Source organism: Primulina eburnea, chromosome 3, assembly GCF_022965805.1.
Source record: "Primulina eburnea isolate SZY01 chromosome 3, ASM2296580v1, whole genome shotgun sequence".
NCBI classification, from domain to species: domain Eukaryota; kingdom Viridiplantae; phylum Streptophyta; class Magnoliopsida; order Lamiales; family Gesneriaceae; genus Primulina; species Primulina eburnea.
In genome coordinates, this window is record NC_133103.1 from 18218022 (window position 1) to 18237462 (window position 19441).

The 19441-nt window shown below is 35.7% G+C and overlaps 1 protein-coding gene across 2 annotated transcripts in view; it reads left to right on the forward strand.

Moving 5' to 3' along the window:
• The window catches only part of LOC140827159 (ABC transporter A family member 1), a 35469-nt gene that overhangs the window by 3326 nt on the left and 12702 nt on the right, over positions 1–19441 (forward strand). Inside the window, exons 6-38 of one of the 2 annotated variants that reach the window (XM_073189770.1) lie at positions 366–582; positions 1697–1920; positions 2049–2109; positions 2249–2335; positions 3239–3471; positions 3546–3660; positions 3742–3831; positions 3995–4215; positions 4295–4407; positions 4787–4893; positions 5312–5374; positions 6742–6828; positions 7562–7660; positions 7738–7922; positions 8485–8539; positions 8628–8699; positions 8870–9574; positions 9662–9840; positions 11223–11433; positions 11855–11938; positions 13060–13101; positions 13202–13298; positions 13600–13727; positions 13808–13912; positions 15436–15582; positions 16113–16373; positions 16451–16586; positions 16868–16947; positions 17069–17176; positions 17263–17413; positions 18624–18760; positions 18851–18925; positions 19000–19306. In XM_073189770.1, coding sequence (XP_073045871.1) covers positions 366–582; positions 1697–1920; positions 2049–2109; positions 2249–2335; positions 3239–3471; positions 3546–3660; positions 3742–3831; positions 3995–4215; positions 4295–4407; positions 4787–4893; positions 5312–5374; positions 6742–6828; positions 7562–7660; positions 7738–7922; positions 8485–8539; positions 8628–8699; positions 8870–9574; positions 9662–9840; positions 11223–11433; positions 11855–11938; positions 13060–13101; positions 13202–13298; positions 13600–13727; positions 13808–13912; positions 15436–15582; positions 16113–16373; positions 16451–16586; positions 16868–16947; positions 17069–17176; positions 17263–17413; positions 18624–18760; positions 18851–18925; positions 19000–19306 — 4982 coding nt within the window. Of the gene's footprint in view, positions 1–365; positions 583–1696; positions 1921–2048; positions 2110–2248; positions 2336–3238; positions 3472–3545; positions 3661–3741; positions 3832–3994; positions 4216–4294; positions 4408–4786; positions 4894–5311; positions 5375–6741; positions 6829–7561; positions 7661–7737; positions 7923–8484; positions 8540–8627; positions 8700–8869; positions 9575–9661; positions 9841–11222; positions 11434–11854; positions 11939–13059; positions 13102–13201; positions 13299–13599; positions 13728–13807; positions 13913–15435; positions 15583–16112; positions 16374–16450; positions 16587–16867; positions 16948–17068; positions 17177–17262; positions 17414–18623; positions 18761–18850; positions 18926–18999; positions 19307–19441 lie in introns of those variants that run through there. The other variant, XM_073189771.1, reaches the window with a different exon arrangement.

Below are 19441 nucleotides of genomic sequence, written 5' to 3' on the forward strand. Positions count from 1 at the left end.
TAATCACAATTCATCCCTGGAAGTGTCTATAGCCAATGAAGGGATTTTTGCTGGTGCTCTTGAATCACATTGTTTATTTCTTCCCCCCCCTCTTAAATTTAACTGCCCTGGTTTTTCTTTTCCTGAAGTTATCTGTCCATATTTTAATAATTTCGGCTTGTAGATAACTATCGAGAAACCAGACCTGTTCCTCCATTTGAAAAATAGGGAAACATCTTGGCTATCATTCAACCATTTTTATATTTGGTCAATTTTATGAGTTAAAGTTCCATTTTGGCTTTTTTCCTTAATTTTTTTTTTTGCAATTCTGTCGTGCTCTAATGGAACTTCGAAGAAGAAATTAGACTTATTTTCATTGTTTGTAGGAACACCACGAACCCGAAAATTAAAGGAGCTATTGTGTTTCATGATCAAGGGCCTAACGTGTTTGATTATAGCATACGCTTGAACCATACATGGGCTTTTTCTGGATTTCCCGATGTTAAATCCATCATGGATGTCAATGGTCCATATGTCAATGACTTGGAATTAGGGGTGAACACAATACCAATTCTGCAGTACAGCTTCAGTGGATTCTTAACTGTATGTTCTCATTTGCCCTGCTTTGTTTTAATAGGAACTAATTTACTGTTGACGTTTCATTATCTGAATGTTGAGACGGCTGACTTTTTTTCGTCAGTACATGGTTGTGGACGTGATGCAAATTTAAAAGTCATGTTAAAGCTAGCAATAGCTTGACTTACTTCATTGACATCCTTGCAATATTTTTTCGAATTTTCTTGAAAATTTTCATTGGGCATCACATGTGTAAACAATGTCTTGGATTAGGTCTACATAGCAGATGAAATTATTAGCGGTCAGCATGGAAGAGTGAGATAAAAAGTTGGCCTCTTCCGAGAACTAAACTAGCTCATGTGGTCTTTTGTTGTAGAAAAACCGACATCCACTGCAGTCAATCAATAAATTTTGGCTAACACGACATTGTACTTTTGAAGGATATCATTTCATCTCTCTGATTTTTCTTGCTGACCAGCAATACTTGATTGATGACTGCCTTGGGATGCTTAAGCCTTAAGTTCATAATTTTGGCTTCGTTTTTACTTTGTGCTGCTGGTATCTCTAGTTCTCTTTAAGAGTTACCATTTTGTGGATCTCTAGTTCTCTTTAAGAATTATATCTCGTGGATCTACACAAATTACATTTGTGTCGAACCAGATTTCTATGCAAAAATTATATTCCTGGAAAGTGGAGGTGTTAGAAACATACTGTCTGATGCTTTTGGACTGATGTGTCTTGGCTAGGTGATATGCTGGCTGCATAGTAAGTCTGTTTAGGTGTGGTTAAACTTGGTTGGAATAGCTTTAGAAATTGGTGTGCATTATTAATTAGTAATTTACTGATTTATTCAAGGATGTGTACTCAGAGAAGCTCTTTTATATGGACTGGATGGTTAATCATTATTAGGGAAATCAAAGACAAACTCTTCTCTGGAACATATTGCGACAGATTTCATGGTTTTACTTTCTCTTAATATCGTTAATAATTAATAACAATCATTATGGGCAATCATGTATTCAAAATTTTGACTTCAAGTTGGTAAGCCCATGGATAAGTTCTAATTGGTTTCCTTTCATGGACAGCGAACTTGTGTTATTTCTTAAGCTATTGTTCTTTTTTTGTGTAATCTTGTTTACAGCTTCAACAAGTCCTGGACTCCTTCATAATCTACGTCGAACAACAACGATTGGCAAACATAGACACCAACAATTTAGTATTACCTTCGGAGTCACCTTTGTCACACATGCTACTCATACCCTGGACGCAGTTTAGCCCTTCAAATATAAGACTCGTCCCTTTTCCAACTCGTGCATACACTGATGACGAGTTCCAGTCGATCGTCAAGAAAGTCATGGGAGTTCTGTATGTACATGTTTAATGTTTTTGGACCGTTCTCTTGATTTATGATGTTCAACATTTTATTCTTCTTGTATGATATTTGATTAGCATTTTTATACTATTGACTTTAACTTCTATACATTCTTCAACAGGTACTTGCTGGGATTTCTGTATCCAATTTCTCAACTGATTAGTTATTCCGTTTTTGAAAAGGTTTTGTTCTCCTTTCTAGGGAGATCATTCTTTTATTCTTGATCACCTTTTGTTCTTTGCGTTTATTTTACTGTACCAGGGTAGTAAACATGTTTCTCAAAACTTTTTCTGCTTACATTTTTAATGACTGATACACCAGGAGCAGAAGATCAAGGAAGGACTCTACATGATGGGTTTAAAAGATGAGATGTTTCATCTCTCATGGTTTCTAACTTACGCACTGCAGGTCTGAGTAATAGTTCTGTTGTCACATAGATTTGTTTTTCTCCTACTTGTAATATATCATCTTGAAGGGAAAAAGTTGTAAATCTCCAAGTCAGCAGTAGGGATATACGATTATTTACTTTGCATATTGTGTTTCACTAGAAGATGTTGACTAACAGCTTAACTTTTACTAAATTGATTATAATCCTGGAAGAATATGCTACGAGGACATTCGTCATTTCTGAACATAATGAACGATTGAATTTTTCAGATTGGAATTTCTGACATGCTTTCAGTTTCTCAACTAAAAATGAATGTTAAATCTGTGGTGTATTATCGAGTCTGTCTTACTGCTGGATGAGTCTTGGTACACTCAAAGGAGTGATTTGACTTTTAAAAAGTTATGAATGTCAATATGCTTTCTATCTCACGTCATAAGTTATTTGTTCTAGTTCGTTTTTAATGTCAGTTGTGACATTGGTGTGCTTTAAGTCTCGTCATAAGTTATTTGTTCTGGTTTGTTTTTAATGTCAATATTGATGATTACATTAAATATATTGAAATGCTAATCGAACTCAATAAGTGTTCATTCAAACTCGGTGAAAAAATCGCCGCTTAAAATGATAAAATGACCGGTTTTCGTAATTCAAGTATAAGATCTAATTTTTTTGGTGCAAGTTGTTGCAACTGTTTTCAGCGCAAAAATTCTTAATTGAATAGTGTTGTGGAACTTCCAGGTTATAATTTTTTTACGTTTATCAATTTTAAAAAACTGCTCAAATCATCATGTTTACCACTAAATGTTTTTTCATTTTTTGCAAGCATGTTTTTCCAATATTTTCTGTCAGTATGTACTGTCATGAAAGAGGATCGTAGAAGTGCTTCTGAATGTTCTCCCCCCCTACCCCTCCCTCCCCTTTGGCAGTTTGGAGTCTCTTCTGGTGTCATCACTCTTTGCACAATGGGAACCCTTTTCAAGTACAGCGACAAGACACTGGTGTTTGCTTACTTCTTCTCTTTTGGATTGAGCTCAATAACACTATCGTTTCTGATCTCCACCTTCTTCACACGGGCAAAAACCGCAATAGCAGTTGGGACACTTTCTTTTCTTGGAGCTTTCTTCCCTTATTATACTGTTAACGATGAGGCTGTTTCTATGTGAGTATTCTATGACTTTTAATTATAATTCATTTGGATTGTTAATAAGACGTCCAATTTCTGTATGCCTGTAGGATATTAAAGGTTATGGCATCTTTCCTTTCACCCACCGCTTTTGCTTTAGGGTCAATCAACTTTGCGGATTATGAACGTGCTCAGGTTGGCCTACGGTGGAGCAACATCTGGCGGGTATCCTCGTTACTATTTTTTCCTCTTATAGTCTTTTTCTATCATTAGTTGCTAGAAAATTGATGTTCTGTTTTACAACAGGATTCTTCAGGGGTTTGCTTCCTGGTCTGCCTTGTGATGATGTTGGTTGACACTTTCTTATATGGCGCAGTTGGTCTGTGTTTAGATAAGGTAAAATCTAAATGCTTATATTCTTCAGTTCTTGTACAAGAAATCCACGCAATCCTGCAATCATTAGACAGCTTTTTTAAGTTTCATCGTTTTAAAAGATAAGACATTTTAGGTTAGTTAAGAGACTGGATATTGAATTTGTATCCATTTATTATGAAACCAGGTCCTTCATAGGGAAAATAAGTTACTCTATCGATGGCGTTCTGTGTTACGTAAGCAATTTTGGAGGAAGAAAAATGATAGCAAGCAATTTTCTTCCGGTTCTCTGATCAAACTGGTTGGCAGTGACTCCGAGATTAACGATCGTCAATTTCAAAGAGATGGATATGAAACAGCTGTAGAAGAAATAAGTTTAGAATTAAAGCAACAAGAGTCTGATGGCAGGTAAATCTGCTGCAATTTTGCACAATGGACAGGAAGATATATTTTTTATGCTCATTTACTCTGTTATTGTGTTTTCCAGATGTATTCATATTAGAGGTCTGCACAAGGTGTATGATACTAAGAAGTCAAGTTGCTGTGCTGTCAATTCTTTACAATTGGTGCTGTATGAAAATCAAATTCTCGCCCTTTTAGGTACTTCTTTTATTAGTTTCAATTGTTAGGTATTGCATTTTCATTACATGTTAAGCAATTAAATTTGGTGGAATTTGTAGATGATGGTCATAGGCTTGGACAAAGTGGATATTTTTTTTGCAAGTTTTCTACTTAAGAGTTTATCAGCAGAAATTTATTGGCAATCAAAATACTTTTAGTTCTGTGATCTGGAGATATTTGTTGATTCATTAATGCGTGTAATGGTAATATGCGTAGCTGGCATTGGACTGGAATTTTTTAAAGCTCCTTCAAAGTATTTCATATTTGAGGAATATTGCTTGCTCATCTGCGTGGAAAAATTGATTGATGCAAGGGTGCCTTCAATTCTTGTAGTTGATCTCAATTTTATATTATCCAGGACATAATGGAGCTGGTAAAAGCACAACAATGTCCATGCTTGTTGGTCTTGTTCATCCTACATCTGGAGATGCATTAGTTTTTGGAAGGAACATCTTGACAGACATGGTATTCATTATGAGGATGCTCTGATGTGCCTTATATGATAGTGATAATGCTAAAAATCTCCTGACAGTCGGCTTAAAAGTTCTATATGGTGATATTCAATAATTCTTCAGTGGTACTAATGTACCTAAAAGTTCCACCAATTCTACCATTTTTTCTCATTCCTGAAATTAAGTCCACCACACTTCGAATCATTTTCATCCCTCTAATTTTTGTAAGGTCATTGAAAAAATCATTCACCAAACTCATTGATCGAAGAAGGCTGCCTAGACTTTTGCCGTACTTGATTGTTTGACTACCGTAGTTGTTTAACATTGATTTTTTAGTCATTAAGTGGTATCTAGAGTTTTTGGAAATGTGTTTCACTGTACCTGCTTAACAATACATATTATTTTATATTTTTGATTGCTTTGTTTTGCAGGATGAAATACGCAAAAGTTTGGGTGTTTGCCCACAATATGACATTCTTTTTCCAGAGTTGACGGTGAGAAAATTTGCTTTCCAAACTTGATCAAGGTTTGGTTTATTTTTCTAGATACGTTTTTTTGATTGAAGTGGAAATATTTATGAAATTGGATATATTTGTGCATGTTTTTATGTGTGTGTATAATCTGCGTGATATCGTTGTGGACATGATTTATTTATTTTCTATGATTTCTTTTATCATTAAACTTGTGTGGCATGTTAGATGTGGATATACATAATATAAGACCCTAATACCTATACAAATCTGAGACCAAGAACGACATAAAGTCTATATTCTCGGAACTCCACCATGAAACCTTGAACTTAATCTTGTCCCAACACTCAATCGAGTATTGTTGGTAATCCTCCCGTTCCTCTCCATCCACACGGACCAACTCAGACAAAGAAGTACCACAACTCAAAAAATTCTACCTCTCATCTCCAGATCGCGACCGAGATCTGTTGTGAATAAATCTCAAGTTGATCTCGGAGATAGTCCAATCAACCCTAACTGTGCCCATGCATTGAACCAAATAGAGCGTGAAAAAGAGAATGAATGAGCTAATGGTCCCAAATCTCCATCTCTTGCTGACATAACACACACAAACTTGGAGAGAGAGAACACATGGGAATTTTTTTTTTGCAACATCTCAGATGTACGCAGTCCACGAGAATACTGGCACCTTCCAAATGGTTCGATAAAGAGGAAAACATGGATGACTCAAAGGAGGATTTAACTGAAAATGCTTGAAGAATCCCAAACTCCATTCCTTCGGTCAACCTGACCCTGTCTAAGGATACTAACGATAAACTTAACTCAATCACCTCCTCATCCTTGGATCTTGTCGAAAATGAATATTCCAAGAAAAATATGAATTGAATTTTGCATAGTAAGAGATGGGCTGATTATGAACCGTTGAGATCTGGAATAAAGAGGGAAAAAATCCTCTTATCTCTCCCCTTGACCACAATCCTCACTGACCGAAGAAAAGCCGGAACGATTTTGGAAATTAATATCCATGGACTCCTGAAAGTAACACTCCTTGCAATATCTGTGTCCGGTATTTGCTTACATCAATTTCTTTTCTGTATAATTCTTTTTCAAAAGAGAAAATCAAATGCTGCTCTTGGGTTTTTACTATATGATTTTTTATTTGAATTATTTATATTCCCCTTTTATTTTATATTTTTGATTATTCATCAAAGTCTTGTCATTTTTATTTGTAGTAGTAGTACATTTTCTAACAGAATCGTCATTTGTAAATACTTTTGTTCCATTGACCTTTATAGCTTACGTTCTCTCAATTGTTTGGTGATTGAAGCACACAAACTGCGACAAACTTGAATTTTATTGGCACTTGCTTCATTTATATCTGCTTTAATCAGGTGAAGGAGCACTTAGAAATATTTTCTCATCTAAAAGGTGTGAATGAAGATTGCTTGGAAAATGTTGTGATTGAAATGGCTGAAGAAGTAAGTTTCTTTCTGGTAGTTTGAAATTCAGATTATTTATGGTAATATCTTTCATTTTTTGGTTAATAGGTATATTTCTCATGAAAAAATAATGGCTTCAACGTGGAAAAAGTAGTCACTCCTTTGTCTCTGCCTTCATAATTCATTTAAATTATCGCAAAACAAAGCTCTTGAATCCTTGGTGTAAAAAGAAAAAAATCTTTTTTGCCTTGGCCAAATGTGCTTACTCCAATTTAATTGATTCTTATTCTCTTCCCTCCAAATTACTCGACCTCATTGGATATGCTTCTCTTTATGTGTTTAAAAAAATAAGATTATACATCAGGATGATCATCTGTCTCATTATTTAGAGACGCTGTGTGTGATTTGTTTTAGGATATCCGTAAGTCTCCAACCATGGCCGATAATGCCAAGCTTCTTGAAGTTCTCAAAAATTTGGGAGAATTTATCTTCAGTTTGAAATTTGACCTAAAAAAAATCTGATAGGTAGATGAATAAACTCCCTGATTCGACATTCTAATCTTTGGCTCTTGCTGCCAACTCTGATACGAAAACCCAGCAGTCTCTCTGTTACATGTCAATACAACTGCAGAATCTTTGCTTCTATTCACTTCATTTATCCGTTGCTGCATTGGAGTTTGATGTGCTAATAATTCTTTACAGGGAAGATACACTTAATATGCTTTGTGTTGACTATTATGACATATTATTTCTATGAATTTTCTTTCATTAGGTAGGTTTGGCAGACAAATTCAATACGGTTGTGGGGGCTCTTTCTGGAGGTATGAGGAGGAAATTATCTCTCGGAATTGCACTAATAGGAGATAGCAAGGTTTGCTTAAGTTTCTAAATAATAACTGCTAACTTTGTGTATGTAATCTTTCCGAATCAGTTTCTTATATAATGCAGGTTGTTATTCTTGATGAACCCACAAGTGGAATGGATCCTTACTCAATGCGGTTGACATGGCAGTTAATTAAAAGAATTAAAAAGGGTAGGATAATATTACTAACTACTCACTCCATGGATGAAGCTGATGTGTTAGGAGATCGAATTGCTATCATGGCTAATGGTTCTTTGAAATGCTGCGGAAGGTACTTACCAGCACTTACTGATATGGTTTTTGAGACCCTTCCATTCCCGAGCAAAAATTATGGAATAAATGAGGCAAGATGGGGGGAAATCTGTGTTCCGTTTTGTTGACGGTGACAAAAAGCCCTCAATGACCTTTTATTGGGTGCTCTAAAACTAGCCAAAGAAGACATTAAAAAATCTTTCAAAAAAGAGGAAAATGTCATCACTATTTTGAAGATTATTGATTGAAGCTTAAGGGTAGACTCGACTCGACAGTCCTTTGCATTATGCCGCTTACTTGATAGTCCTTTGCATGATTATACATGATTATCTATAAAAAATTACTTAAAAAAATTTAGCCACCTCCAGCCATTTACAACATTGGGGGAAATGGAAGAAGGGTGATAGTGATCTTGTTTTTAGAATCAAGAAAAACCCGAGCCACAAAAACTTGTTGATCATGTTCTGAAAGCGAAAGGAATTTTTCTGACTCTAGAATGCTTCCGTTCACTTAAATTTAATAGACATTAAGGTTTTATTCCTCAAATAGCATCTAATCAGATATATTTTCATCTGTTACAGTTCCTTTTTCTTAAAGCAGAAGTATGGTGTTGGTTATACGCTTACTCTGGTCAAGGTTGTTTAAATCTTAGTCCATACATGTCGTAGTTCTTTATCCGCCTTCTTTTGTTCGCATCTAAGTTACTTAACATTATTGACTTCAGACTACACCTACTACCTCTGCAGCAGCTGATATAGTTTACCGTCACATCCCGTCGGCAATATGCGTGAGCGAAGTATTCCTCTGAATTTATATCCTTAGATACTTGTTCATTTTGTGGATATTTCCTCATTTATAAGTGGATTTGTAGCAGTTTTCCTACTTGATATATAAGAACATCACATAGGCGAAATTGGAATTTTAGTAAAGTTTAATGCTCATATTATCACTTTTATGCATTGACAGGTTGGTAATGAACTTACATTCAAGCTTCCTCTCGCTTCCTCATCATCATTTGAAAGCATGTTTCGAGAAATAGAGTGTTACGTGCAAAGATCAAATCCTACTGTTGGAACTGTAGGTTACGGAGACAGTAATTCTCTTGGCATCGAAAGTTATGGCATCTCTGTCACAACTTTAGAAGAAGTGTTCTTGAGAGTTGCTGGTGGTGATTTTGATATCACTGAGTGCCATGATAATAAGAATTATATAACTCCCGATTCTGATGTTCAGCAACATGGCGAAAATCACACTTCAAATCGAATCATTCATTCAAAAGTTTGCAAAAGTTGTATTGAGGTTATTGGCTACATGATGGCCACAATGGGGAAAGCTAGTTGTTTATTTTGGGCAACTACTCTACATATCTTAAAATTCATTAGTATGCAGTGTTGTTGCTTTTGCACATTGTCAAGGTCAACATTCTGGAAACACTCAAAAGCATTAATTATAAAGAGAGCAATGTCAGCTCGCCGCGATCAAAAAACAATTGTTTTTCAGCTGTTAATACCGGCCATCTTTTTGCTTTTCGGTCTTCTTTTAGTCAAGCTTAAGCCGCATCCCGACCAACAATCAATAACCTTCACAACCTCACACTTCAATCCACTATTAACTGGTGGAGGTGGAGGTGGGCCTATTCCTTTCAATTTATCGTTGCTAACTGCAAAAGAGGTTTCCAAACTTTTTTATTTCCCTTAATATTTTTCTCCTATTTTGGCTTAAATATTTCTCCTGTATCAAATGATCTTCACGTTGCAGGTGTCAGAGCATGTGCATGGAGGATGGATTCAAAAATTTCAACCGACTACATATAGATTTCCTGATTCACAGCAGGCATTTAAAGATGCTGTTGAAGCTGCAGGGCAAACCTTGGGGCCAGTTTTACTTTCAATGAGTGAATATCTAATGTCTAGCTTTAATGAATCCTATCAGTCAAGGTAAACTCTATTGATCCATTGTATTCTACGTTTGAAGTTTGACATTCGACATTTTATCTTTCTTTTGGAATAATCTGAAGAACCTATAATCTGAGCAACATGAATCCAAACATGGGTTACCGACTGAAGACGATCTTGTTTTGGATCAATTTTCAATTAAATATTAGAGTTCATTTATACCTTATGTGGACCTCATCTGTATTCCTATGACGTGAACTTGCGTATGGACCAAGCACTCTATGTGAGGAGAATAGATGCATATGGCTTCCCAAAGATCTAATACCAACTAGCTTTAATGTTTTTAGGGGTATGTGTACTAATTTGAAATAAGAAGTGTTATTTAATTGCGATGTTGGCATCTCATTTTCATTTTTAATTGAATGACGCTATTTCATATTATTGCTCTTAGTATCCAACATCAACATGTTACATTTTCTCTTAAAACCCTTCAATGTTTGAGTGGTTGTGTTTTTCTACTGTTCCCATACCGTTTTTCCGCAGGAGTATAGGATAGCATGGAGAAGCCTGAAAATGGCTTCACTTGAATATTACAGTTGTCACAAAATGAATAAGCTTTTTCTAATAATTGCCACACCATTTTTTATCGTTCTACCTGTAATATAGTGTGTTTGAGCACCATTGGACATCATGATTGACCAATTTAAAGTGTGGTCAAATTTTATTTTGCTAAACACCATTTTTTGGGCCGGCAGAATTCAACATATTCACGCAATTGTCTATTTCGTTCCTTAAATAACTGCATAAAGTCAGAGTATGGTAAGAAATATTGTTTTATACAGTTGGGCTCACAGTGGCTGGGTTGAGGTCGGAAGTAGTGAGCTTAAGGGATTGTTTCCGGGGATTCAAATCTTTTTCTAGCTATCTTTTCCTTTTTATCAACTTAATTAACACTTGATGATAAAAAAGCTGATTAGTATGTTGTAGAGCTTTGTTATCATGCATGATCCTTACGTGGGATCTGAAGGTCACAGGTAGCTTGTCTTGACTGTGAAGTAAGAATTGATTGCATTTTGTCTTCCAATTTTCTAAATTTGATGAGTCGGTAACTTTCCTGAGTCATCCTTAGCTTTGTCCTGTTTAGAGAAACCTTGGATATCAAACAAGGAGATGTGTTGAACTGACAAGTTTGGTGTGGTGTAATTACTGGATGTTCCAAATTTTCTTACTTGTAGCCTTGGAAGTTTTTTAACTTAATTTGAAGCTGTTCTTATGTTATTTTATTTTTACTTCAAGCTGTTATTTGTCACTTTTATTTTTAGCTATATATATAAAGGTACCTCTTAAAATATGAAATTTATTGCAAAATCAAATATTTATTTGTTCTGTTTGTTTTATTAACTCATGTAATTGTTTATATTCAGGTATGGAGCAGTAGTTGTTGATAAACAGAGTGAGAATGGAAGTCTAGGCTACACCATCCTTCACAATAGTTCCTGCCAGCATGCTGCTCCAACCTTTATTAATTTGATAAATTCAGCAATACTCAGGCTTGCCACTCTTGACGAGAATATGACTATTCAAACTCGTAATCACCCTTTGCCACTGACACAGAGTCAGCATCTGCAACGTCATGTATGTTTAGAATCACTCTTAAGTACCAAATCACTTTCTGGTAGTTTGAAACATGAGTTACTCCTGAATGGAAGTCTGTATATTGGCGTAACTTCTGCATAATTTGCTTCCTCATGCAGGGTACAGGATACTCCTGAATGCTATAAATTTTATTTCCTCATGGTTTAATCGTTTATTTATTTTTTATTATTGTGCGTTTTCTGCATCTTTAGGTGTGATAGCTAATACACCAGTCTTTGTATGTGCTAAGCTTCCTTTATAGAAAAGTTGGTTCTGATGTCTTGTGCTGTGGAATTGTGCCCTCTGACCTTATTATTATTGCTGCTGTGAAATGTTTTGCCTATGCTGCTACTGCCTTGTGAACTTTTTTGTGAAGCTGCACGTTTGATTTTTCCATTTTGTTGCTGAATGTGATTTGTAGGATCTGGATGCCTTTACTGTGGCCGTCATTGTTAATATTGCCTTCTCCTTCATCCCCGCTTCATTTGCGGTGGCCGTTGTGAAGGTAAATTTTGTACTTTCTAGGTAAATAGCGACGGTTGTGAAGCTAAAACTTTTTGTTTCAGGTTACAGGAAATAGCACTTCTTTTTATTCTTCTAGTTTGTTTCCGTTGTTAAGACACAGAACATTTTAGTAAATATAAAGAGTGACTCAGATTCTTTCTACCTGGTTGGTTGGCACGGTGATGATTTATATTTCCAAGTCTATCATTCCATTTCTAGGGAAAATAATGTTTATCTAACACGTGAAGTCTGAATTTACCCGGGAACCTCAATTCACTTATTTATTTAGCTCAAATATATTTTTCTTCAGCTTGATTTTGTTAAAATTTCTCACTATTGACTCAGCTTAAAAAACTTCTCATTAAACTATTTATACATACTTATTAGTTCAGCCAGCTCTCATTTTGGTAAGATTTCCTCGAGTCTTCAGCATTTAGGATAGTTGAAGGTAGGTCTCTTTTTTATATGCTTGACAATGTGAATCTGAAGAGTAATAGGAAATGCAGGTTTTTGCACTAACTTTCTAAATGTATACGGATGGAAAGATCATATAATTGTTAGGGTTGAAGTCTCTTGAATTGAAGGCCTGGACAAGTGCATATGTGTATCATGAGAACTAGGGGTTTGGATTTTCAAAACCCCAAATATTTGAGAACAAGTTTATATGATATAAAAAGTTCTGAGAGATGTACTCCATATAAAAAATAGATTCTATTTAATGAAAATAAGGCTCATAAATGGGGCTGTGGAAAGTTTATTCTTATTAGAACTTATTATATGATGTATCGTGGAGATCATTAACTTGTCATAATGAAATTCTGGTATTAAATCGGTTCCAACTTATTTTCTCCATTTTTCCTTCCGCATTTGAAGCTAAGACAGTTAATGCACACCTAGGCTATGGCTTAAACTTATATCTACGGTGATTACTGTATCATGGGATATTCATATAGTAATGTTAGGAGGGTTTGTACCAAAATTGTCATTCAGGACTGTGATGTCGAAGCTATGGAGATGGGGCATCTAAACTTGGGACAATATGATTTTACTCTTCTATTTTTTTTCACTTTTAATTATATATACCATATAATGCCAATCTGTACGTACATTCTTTCTGAGCAGGAACGTGAAGTGAAAGCGAAGCACCAACAACTTATTAGTGGGGTACGATTATTTTCTCTCAATGTTTGAGCTTCGTCTACTTTTTCAGGTTTTTCTCCAGTTGACTGTCTTTCTTATGATTAATGTTTTTATCCTTGTTCAGGTGTCTGTACTTTCATATTGGGCTTCAACTTATATATGGGATTTCATCAGCTTCTTAGTTCCGTCCACTTTTGCAATTCTTCTTTTTGTCATGTTTGGTAATTTCTTGGCCTTTGTTCTGGCACTTATCGAGTTATGTTCTGGCGAAAAATCTGACATTTCATGATATTGTGTACGGCCTTTTGCTTTCTTCTATTGAATGTTAATAATTTACTGGGAAACCAACTGATAAAATGATCAAAATTTTAAGGAAACGATAGAAGTCCTGTGTTATCTTCTGTGATAGAATCCGTATTGCTGTACTTTCATCTTTTACTTTTTCGTTATCTCAGCGCATAAGTTTTTAATCAGGACTCCTATTAAGATCCAATGCTTTCTTGAAATTCATTGGTTCTGCAGGTCTAGATCAATTCATTGCGAGGGCCTCTTTCTTCTCAACTGTCCTCATGTTTCTAGGATATGGATTGGCAATTGCATCATCTACGTATTGCCTTACTTTTTTCTTTTCTGAACATAGCATGGCACAGGTATCGTTTGCAAATTGCTTTTGTGATGATCAATCATTTTGTTTAAGCAAAAATGCTGAATTTTTTACGTATGTTTGCAGAATGTTGTCCTCTTGGTGCATTTTTTCACTGGGCTCATTCTTATGGTTATATCATTCATAATGGGGCTCATAGAATCAACAGCATATGTGAATACTCTTCTCAAGGTTGTAATATTTTTCTTGTAAATTACATAGTTCATCCTTGGTATTGTTTGATAGTGTAAATTGATTATGCAAAGAGGTGCTCGGGAGGGATATAATTTTGAGTTGGCTTTTGGTTAATGGGTAAATTCATTTACTATGTGCCTTTTTAATGCAGTGTTTCTTTATAGAATATCTTGACATCTTCCCTACTAGATATATCTTTCTTCATGACCTTCAAATTAGATCTTACCACATTTTTGCAATTTATAGAACATAGCCTAAGCACTGTTGGTTAATGCTTAAGAGGCTAGCAGGAAGGTGCAAAAGTGGTCAGCATCCATTGTTAGCCAAAGCGTTGAGAAGAAGAATGCTCATGAGATAGCACTGAAAGGGAGAATAGTGAAAATTAAAATCGTGACATGGTGAGTGTGTGGAATGCCATGACGGGGAGTCGGCAATTGTTGGTTTTCATGAGCTTTAGTTGTGGAGTTAAATTACCCTTGGTCGGTACTAGATTATGTGAATTATATTGGAATTGCATGGCTATGAGTACTGATTTTTGCCATTTTCTTGTTGAGGACTTGTTTTAGAGACTGTTATGGACCAACGACCATGTAGGTCACCTTAATTTGGCACGTTCAAGCTGGGTAATGGCATCATAGCAATGGCAACAACGGTCAATCTGATGATTACATTATGAAGCCTTGTGTTTTATCATTTTGAGACACATATTTGGCCTATCCTCTTTTGATGTGCATACAGGGATAATTATTCGATATTTAATAGTTGAAATGACTACCTTTTGTGTGTGGTCATGTCTGGGGCGCATAAGGGCGCACATGATTAAATCTAACATACCTCATTGTTTGTTTATTTCCAAGTGTTGAGCGGAAATTGAAGCGTTAGACATTAATATATGTAGCAAAAATGAAAAACGCGGTCGCTACTACAATTATTAATTATTAATTTCAGAGGGGAAAAACAAAAAGCAAAGGTTGATAACTGTTATCTTACTCATTGAACTTAGTTTCGTGTTTAAATTATCCCATTATCATCTGTTGGATTGGGTGTGAAAATTGTTGTCCATGTTGAGTATTTATAACTCCCTGTGAAAATGTTGCTGCTCTGAGCCATTTGGCATGGGTGGGGCGTGACAATTGCTCTCAGTATTAAGTATTAATAACTGCTCTGAGAAGGTTGCTGCGCTGACCTGTGTTTTGATCGTCTTTATGGCTGTCTTGAATACGGAAGACTCGTTATCTCATGTTTCTGGTGCTTCATTAACCACTAGTCTTTCTTTGGACTTAGGTGCGGCTGTAATAGTTTTAAGATGTCTTGTTTTGCTTTTGACTGTTTCATGGATTGGCTTTTGATTGGTGAATTGGTGATAGTGGGAAAACTAGATGACTTAATGAGACGTGTCATGTTAATTTTGCATAAACAATAAGTAGATTTTGCTGTTTATGTTGTGTGAGCTTCATGTGAAACATGTTTGTATGATAAGTGGGAATTCCATATTTATCTAACACACATAATCTTGTCAGAATTTCTTCAGATTGTCGCCTGGATTTTGCTTTGCTGATGGATTAGCTTCATTAGCTCTTTTGCGCCAGGGGGTGAAAAAAGGATCAGGTGATAACGTCTTTGACTGGAATGTAACTGGTGCCTCCATTTGTTATTTGGCTGCTGAGGTACTTCTCTAAATTTTAATTTAATCACATAAGAAACATCATATTATAATTTTGCTCTGTTATTAGGACTTAAGTGGTGTTGGTTTTAGGAACTACTGGAAATGAAGCAATGCAACTCTTGATACAGAGGCCCTGTATTCTTTATGCCCATGCAATAGTTATTCATACATGCAGAACTAGCTTAGTTTCATGTAGAGCTGAAAGGAGAAAACCCATTAGACATAACCTGTTCTTTGTGGCTTTAGGTTGTTCACATAGCCAATGTTCCTAAAATAGAAGTGATGACTCCAGTTCGATTTGAGGAAGTAGAATGACAAGCACAACTGATAACCAGTGGAAAAGGCACCTCAAATTTTTTGAAAATGTATTCATGCTCTTAGAGTTCTCTCACTTTTAGTGGATACATCTAATGCACAATTATTCTATCAAGACTTCCTTTTTGATGTGTTTTGCTTTGGTTGCACGCCATTCAAAGTTTCCTGCAAGACCAAGTGTATCTCTTCATTAAATGTTTGCCTTTTGCATTGCAGGGCGTCATTTACTTTATGTTGACACTTGGTCTTGAACTTTTTCTTCCTCTCAAAATAAATTTTGCAACTGCATCTGACTTGTGTACGAGCATAAAAAATTTTTTGGGGACAACTTCCAGTAGCTCTTTACAACCGCTTCTCAAATCAAGCCCCGAAGATGCTAATGATTTTGAGGAGGATATAGATGTACAAACAGAAAGAAACAAGGTGTTGTCAGGTTCAGCGGGCAGGGCTATTATCTATCTACGTAATCTTCGGAAGGTACTCAAAACATTACGGCATGAATTGTTATGGTTTCTCCAATTGACTTGAATTATAGCTGTGTCTATTGGTTTCAGGTTTATCCAGGAGGGAAGCAACAGGGTTCAAAAATTGCTGTTCATTCATTGACGTTTTCTGTACAAGAAGGAGAATGTTTTGGTTTTCTAGGAACTAATGGAGCCGGGAAAACGACTACTCTGTCAATGCTCTCTGGTAAAAATGCGTGTACTCTTTTTATATCTCAAGCCAAATAAAAGTAGACGTCCAAAAACTGTAATTGATCATGCCACTAGATATCCATTTTCAATTTGAAAAAAAAAAATTGCCAAGGAAAAGGCATTAAATTATTTATCTGAACTTTATTTATGCAATGGCATCTATGCTTATGTAAGTACAAACAAGGATGAGAATTGAGATATCCCTTTCTCTCATTTATAGAATGGGATAGACCAAATATTTGATACCTACCCTTCTCATCTAATTATTGAATGCAGGAGAAGAAAGTCCCAGCGCTGGAACTGCCTTTATTTTTGGTAAAGATATCCGATCCAGCCCGAAGGCTGCTCGTCAACATGTATGCCCTGATGTTTCTCGATCATTTCTGTTCTTATCTGAGAGGGTTAATCAGGTTCTCCGTTGGAAATTTTATGAATGATATCAGACTGATTCATTTTATTACATTAATTATATGGTAGATTGGTTACTGTCCGCAATTTGATGCTCTGCTTGAGTTTGTCACCGTCAGGGAACACCTTTATCTCTATGCAAGAATAAAAGGAGTTCAAGAGTATGAACTTGAACGTGTAAGCTGCCCATGACAATTTGTTTCCTTCAGTTTGCCATTAACACTCACGCTTTATGAGCATTGAGGCAAGTATTTATCTTACAGGTAGTGAGTGAAAAGTTGGTGGAATTTGACTTGTTGAAGCATGCCGATAAACCATCATATGCATTAAGTGGTGGAAACAAACGGAAATTATCTGTTGCAATTGCAATGATCGGAGATCCTCCTATTGTCATTCTCGACGAGCCATCTACTGGTATTTACTTCCGTAAAACTCCTTTCCTCTCCGCATCAACTTGACATCTTTCTGTAGGAATGATAGATCTGTTACCAAAAAAAAAAAACTCAATGATTCACAAAACATCACGTAGTCTTATGGATTCAAAAGCTTGTTTTTATTCTATGATTTGGAGCCTCAGCATCCAGTAAATAGAAAATATGAAATTAGAAGAGATTCCTCTTACAGAATATACAAGTATACACCTACATTACAAAAAGAATACACTACATTGAGAAAAAAGTGAAAACCTTATTGGACGCCAATGATTGCCCCGACTAGGAGAGCGATGAAGACGTGATGTTTTGGTACGATATGCGCTCAATTCTACAATTAATATAAGAATTAAGGTCATGTTTTTAAATCCCATGGATTGCAAGAAGTGTAAATATTGTGTGAGAGATTGTTGGGGTTAATCATTTTTCCAACTGAGAGAACAATCAAAGCATTTAAATTTTTGAGTTGTTATCGTCATTAGCTATAAATTTGGATACAACAGTAATTGCTCAATCCTACGACCAAGGAAAGCTGAGTAGAATGGGAGAAAGAGGTAAGATTTACTTGAAAGTAAGTATGAGAGAATGTGAGAAAAAAAAACAAGACCTCCGAGTTATTGAAGTATGGGGACTATATTTGGGATATAATGAAATTCATGGGAATAGTTTGATCTTTTAAAACATCAAAATAAAATCTTAAAAAATAAATTAAGATGGGCTAATTTCTAACACATTAATGCCCCAAGGAATCATTATATCAAGGAAATATGAACTTATGGTGATGAGATGCAGTGTGTGCGAGGGATAAGTATTTGAGAAATTTTGACTTTCGGTGTAAAGAGAATAACTTTTAATTATTTATCTGCTGGAATCTTCATAGAGAACAAGAGAAGTACAAAAGTTTTTAAGGGGTGATGTATAATGTCCGTGCACTTAAGCGCTACATACCAAATGCTGCAGTCTGGAACTTCGGTTGATCCTTTTTAAAATTTTATGGATCTCATTAGGACATTGAGACACCCCTCCATTTCTGATAGAGAAGTACGAGCAAGAAGCATGGTCATAAATGATTTTATTTCTTGTATTGTCATCCTGTTTCAAATGTCTTGCGATTTTTTTCTGTTGCATATGCATTTTTTTTTTTTGCGAATTTAATTGAAGATGCTTCATTGTGTTGTTTCATGATGCCATAGGAATGGATCCTATTGCCAAAAGATTCATGTGGGAAGTTATATCACGGCTATCAACCAGACGAGGAAAGACAGCTGTCATCCTAACTACCCACAGCATGAATGAAGCTCAAGCTCTCTGTACTAGGATCGGGATAATGGTATTTTTATTTGCTTTTCTGGCAATTTTATTTTTTCCCCAAATATATTAGAATGATGTTTCTTATTCTTTAAGTTTATTGTGTACATAGGTTGGAGGTAAGCTTAGATGCATTGGGAGTCCTCAACATTTGAAAAATAGATTTGGAAATCATCTTGAACTAGAGGTAATTTTTCTACTTTTATTCTTATCATGTGTTGTGATGTGTTTTAATGTTCGATTTTATTTTCTTGTCCTCAGGTTAAACCGACTGAAGTAAGCTCCTTGGACTTAGTTACTTTGTGCCAAACCATTCAGGAGAAGTTCTTTGACTTTCCGGCTCATCCACGAAATTTACTTACTGACCTTGAAGTTTGCATTGGGGGTACCGAGTCTACCGACTTAACAGCAGCAGCTACAGCAGCCGAGATCAGCTTATCGGATGAAATGATTGTGACAATCGGAAGATGGCTTGGCAATGAAGAAAGAGTGGAGACTCTTGTATCTGGAGATTGTGGTTCTCATGGAGTTTTTCGTGAACAGTTGTCTGACCAATTGCTTCGTGATGGTAAGTTAATCCCTTGTATCCTACAGCTTGTTTTCATTCAGGTTTTTAAACAAAAATTACAGATTAATATTTATCCTCGAATGAAGAATTATACCCCTTAAATGTTCATGTCCTCTTTGAAGTGCCTTTTGGTGG